The sequence below is a fragment of the Vicia villosa genome, unplaced genomic scaffold, assembly GCF_029867415.1.
Source record: "Vicia villosa cultivar HV-30 ecotype Madison, WI unplaced genomic scaffold, Vvil1.0 ctg.000405F_1_1_3, whole genome shotgun sequence".
Classification (NCBI taxonomy): domain Eukaryota; kingdom Viridiplantae; phylum Streptophyta; class Magnoliopsida; order Fabales; family Fabaceae; genus Vicia; species Vicia villosa.
Genome location: NW_026705183.1, coordinates 474,934 through 479,109, shown reverse-complemented (window position 1 = coordinate 479,109; position 4,176 = coordinate 474,934). Strand labels below are relative to the sequence as shown.

Genomic DNA, 4,176 nt, shown 5'->3' with positions numbered 1-4,176 from the left:
AAATTGGTCCTTAATAATTAGGGGTGGCAAACGGGCATGCCCGCCCCGTTTAGGCCCGCCCTGCAAAAGCCCGCGAAAAAACGGGGCGGGGCGGGGAGGGCTTTTTTAAGAGTGAGGGTCTAAAACCTTGCCCCGCCCCGGAAAAAAGTGAGGACGGGGCGGAGAAAGCCCGCGGGCATTCGGCTTTTTAGGCCTAAAAATAGTAAAATTCTATGAAAAAACAAATGCCCGCAAAAGCCCACAAAAAAACGGGGCGGGACGGGCACATTAAAGAGAGCGGGCCTAAAATCATGCCCCGCCCCGCGAAAAAGTGCGGGTAAAACAGGCTTTTCCCGCGGGCCGGGCCCGTTTTGCCACCCCTATTAATAATTTTTAAATTTTACAATTTGGTTCTTCAAATTTTTAAAAATTGCAAATTGGTCCCTACTTTTCAATTTTTTAATTTGATCCAATTTTTTTATATTTTATAAAAAATGACCCTAAAAATCTAACAATGAATTATCTTAATACTTCATCCAAACAAAATACTTCCACCGTCCCAAAATAAGTGTCATAGTTGACACTTTCACACAAATTAAGAAAATATGATAAATAAAAGAGAGAATGACAATTTTACCAAATTATCCTTATTTATTATTGGTGTATTTTTATTATCATTAATGCAATGCGAGAGAAATAGTAAATCAAGAATATTAATTAGAGGGTACAATTGGAAGATAAAAACTAAAATTACATTGGGAACTAAAATTGACACTTATTTTGGGACAAATAATTTTTACAAATATGACATTTATTTTGGGACAGAGGGAGTAATTTAAAAATAAATGGATTTCAATTGAATCATTTGAATTACTTTGAATTTTAAATTCTTTTAAAATTGTCAATTACCTCATTCAAACACATTCTAAAAAAAATTTGAATTAATTTCAGTTGTTTTCTAAACTTGTGATTGGTTAAAAAACAACGGTAAATGGAATATCACTTATTTTGTTGTCATTTATGTTAAATTTATTAAAAATATATCTATAAATACTTATTAATATCTCAAAATCTACTAATATCTATTTGATGGATACCACATGGCGGCTACGAGACAAATACATATATCATATATTTATTCAAGATGATAGCGAAAAATACTTATAGATACCCATTGCATCTCTATACACCAACTCATCACATCAAATAATAGATACAGATCCAAACAATTCATAAAACACAAAAGTCAAACAAAAAAGGTTAGCTCAATTTTCTCCCTTCTCTAATAACAAATCAACCCCAAGACAAAATTTTAACATTATTAACCACATAACTAAAACTAACCACTGGTCCCTTAAACATAACTATATTCTTCACTAACCCAAGGATCTCAATCACTCAATAATAAAGGATCTCAATCACTGTATCCAAATTATGCATCTAACTTTTCTCCTACGTCCTTTATAATAAGACAGATATTCTATAAAAATAAGACTATATTAATAAAATCATTTTTGATAAAAAAATGGTTTCTCAATTATAATTTAATACAATTATTATTGTAAAATTACAAATACATATGAAAGTATAAAAAAAATTATACTAAAATACAACAAATACTAGAATTTTATAATGAAGTACATAAAAGTAATATTCAATTATAATGAAATACTAGAAATTCTCTTTCAAGAGAACATCACGGAACATCTTCTCTAGATTATTAAATGACGATCCATTTGGACCCAAAGCAGCATTTTGTGCCAATTTCTTCCATTCCAAAGCTTTCTCTTTCATCTCTATACCCTTTTCCCCCTCCATCATCTCCTTCACAAGACTCTCAATCTTATCCCTCTTAGCATCTTCAATCTCCAAACCAATACCCCATTCATGACAACAAAATCTACTATTAGTTTGTTGTTCAGCAAAGAAAGGCCAACATATCATTGGAACACCACCACACACACTTTCCAACGTTGAATTCCAACCACTATGTGTCAAAAAACCTCCAATTGCTGAATGATCCAAAACCTCCTCTTGTGGACACCAACTTGATAGCATTCCTCTATCTTTCGTCTCTTCCAGAAACTCTTGAGGAAGAACTGAGTTTTCACCTGCCACAAGATCAGGCCTTATTACCCATAAAAATGGTATTTTACTATTGGCTAGTCCCCAAGCAAACTCAACCATCTGTTCATTTGTCATAACTGTAATACTTCCGAAATTCACATAAACAACAGAATTCGGTTCTTTGGTGTTCAACCATTCTAAACACTCCGGCTCTTCCTTCCATAGATTAGAACCAAATGAATTCAACTCCTTATTAGTCACTTCCTTTAAGAGTAAATGCAAGGGACCAATAGAATAAACAGGATGAAAATTCAAGGAAGAGAATCCTTCCAAAACACTATGTTCCAAATCATCAAAAGTGTTGAGAATAATTGCCGAAGCTTTTTCAGCTCTTTTACATTCACCACGTAAAAAATCAACCATAAGATCACTTGGGTCTGTAGTTCTGATGAAGCTTGGAATATCCTTTAAACGTATTTCTTTTATGCCTGGCACCCAATCTATGGTAGTCTCCAAATATCCATTTGTCATATAACTCGAATCTGCATGTTGAAATACACGTTAAAATCTTGTTAAGACTTTTATCTAACGAAAATAAAAAAATTCATGTAAGAAAAATGATTTATTTACCTTTGAGTGGTGTGAAGCCTCTTTCAACGAGTTGTTGATATTGCGTATAAGCCATGAAGCCACAAGCACTAGTTGTCCAAAAAAGCACTTCTGGGATATTAAGTTCTTGAGCAGCATCCAAGGTAAAACTCATAACACCATCAGAAACTATGCAACTAACAGGAGGGGTGTCTATATCACTATTGAGTTTTGCAAGAAGTTTTTTAAAGTGAGGTAAGCAAGTTCTTTTAGTGGAGTCACACAAGGAAGGGATATCCTGTGTGACATCCACATCGGTCTCAGGTAGACCGTCAGGAATGGTTTCAAAACGAAAAGAAGAGAGACCGTCTAGAGAATGAGGACCTCTAGATTTGAGAAGACGTTTGTGATTGTATTCAGTGTTAACAAAGGTGACATGAAAACCACCTTTGAAATGAAGAAGCTTTGCTAGTTTGAGCATTGGGTTTATATGACCTTGTGCTGGATATGGGATACACACAACATGTGGTTTATTCTTTGTTGTGTTTAAAGAACCCATTTTGTTAGCAACTAATAAAGTTTTTCTTTCAAAGAAGAACTAATTAGCAAAAGAAATGAGTGATTTGAGTTTGTTTGGTATGACACATTGGAATAGAACTAGACATTTTATAGATGAAATAGGCATGGCGGTGGCAAATATTAAAAGAATAAATTTTACTATCAAGTGGATGGTTGGTGGGGATACTATAGACACGTGGGTTTGTGATTATATTATTAATAATTATTGTCTTTAAAATGAAATATGAATGAAAATAATATTTAAAAATTGATGTAATAAGCTTTTTATATAATATTTTGATTATATTTCATTCTAGAAGGAGTAAATTATTGCTATTGCAAAGATGAAACCATTATTTTTTTTATTAATTTCCATGTGTTTACTTTTTTTTCTTTTATATGTATTAATAGAATTAATAAATTTTTTGAATTTTTAAAATCTATATTTAGAATATATATATAATTTTTTAATAAAACAAGTTATTAAATAAAAAATTAAAAATTAAAATCTACTATTTCTATCATTTACTAAGAGATTGACCAAACTCCCTAAATTGTCTTTTTTTCAAAAAAAATTTACACTACAAATTGGACATTTTGATAACTAACAAAATAAGCCTTCACTTTTTCATCTTTTCTAATTTTTTAGATCAAGTGTCCCACTTTCATTAGTCCATGCACCTCCTCATTCTCTCTCTTTGTTATCTCTTTCTCTTTACTCTCTCTTCAATATATAATTATTAACATCCTAGATGCTTTTTTTTAGAAGAAATGATACTTTTACATTTCTATGTCACTCTCTCTCTCTCAAATAATACAATATTAAATAAATTTACATGTTATTAAGTTGTATTTTATGGGTCACTACCAACAGAATACATATTTTATTTTATTTTTTAAATGTTAAAAACCTTTTTATTTTTTTAATGCACCTAGGCGATAGCACTGATCTCAGACTAGTGAAATATAAAATTTAATCCATTA

At 31.6% G+C, this 4,176-nt stretch overlaps 1 protein-coding gene across 1 annotated transcript; it reads right to left on the bottom strand.

The window, feature by feature from the left end:
• Positions 1-1,568: 1,568 nt before the first annotated feature.
• Positions 1,569-3,289, bottom strand: LOC131627855 (7-deoxyloganetin glucosyltransferase-like). Its single transcript, XM_058898718.1, has 2 exons — positions 2,677-3,289; positions 1,569-2,588 (listed from the first exon to the last, which is right to left on the bottom strand). The coding sequence occupies exons 1-2, from the start codon at positions 3,191-3,193 to the stop codon at positions 1,651-1,653; spliced, it is 1,455 nt and encodes a 484-aa protein (XP_058754701.1). The 5' UTR covers positions 3,194-3,289; the 3' UTR covers positions 1,569-1,650.
• Between the last annotated feature and the right edge of the window lie 887 nt (positions 3,290-4,176).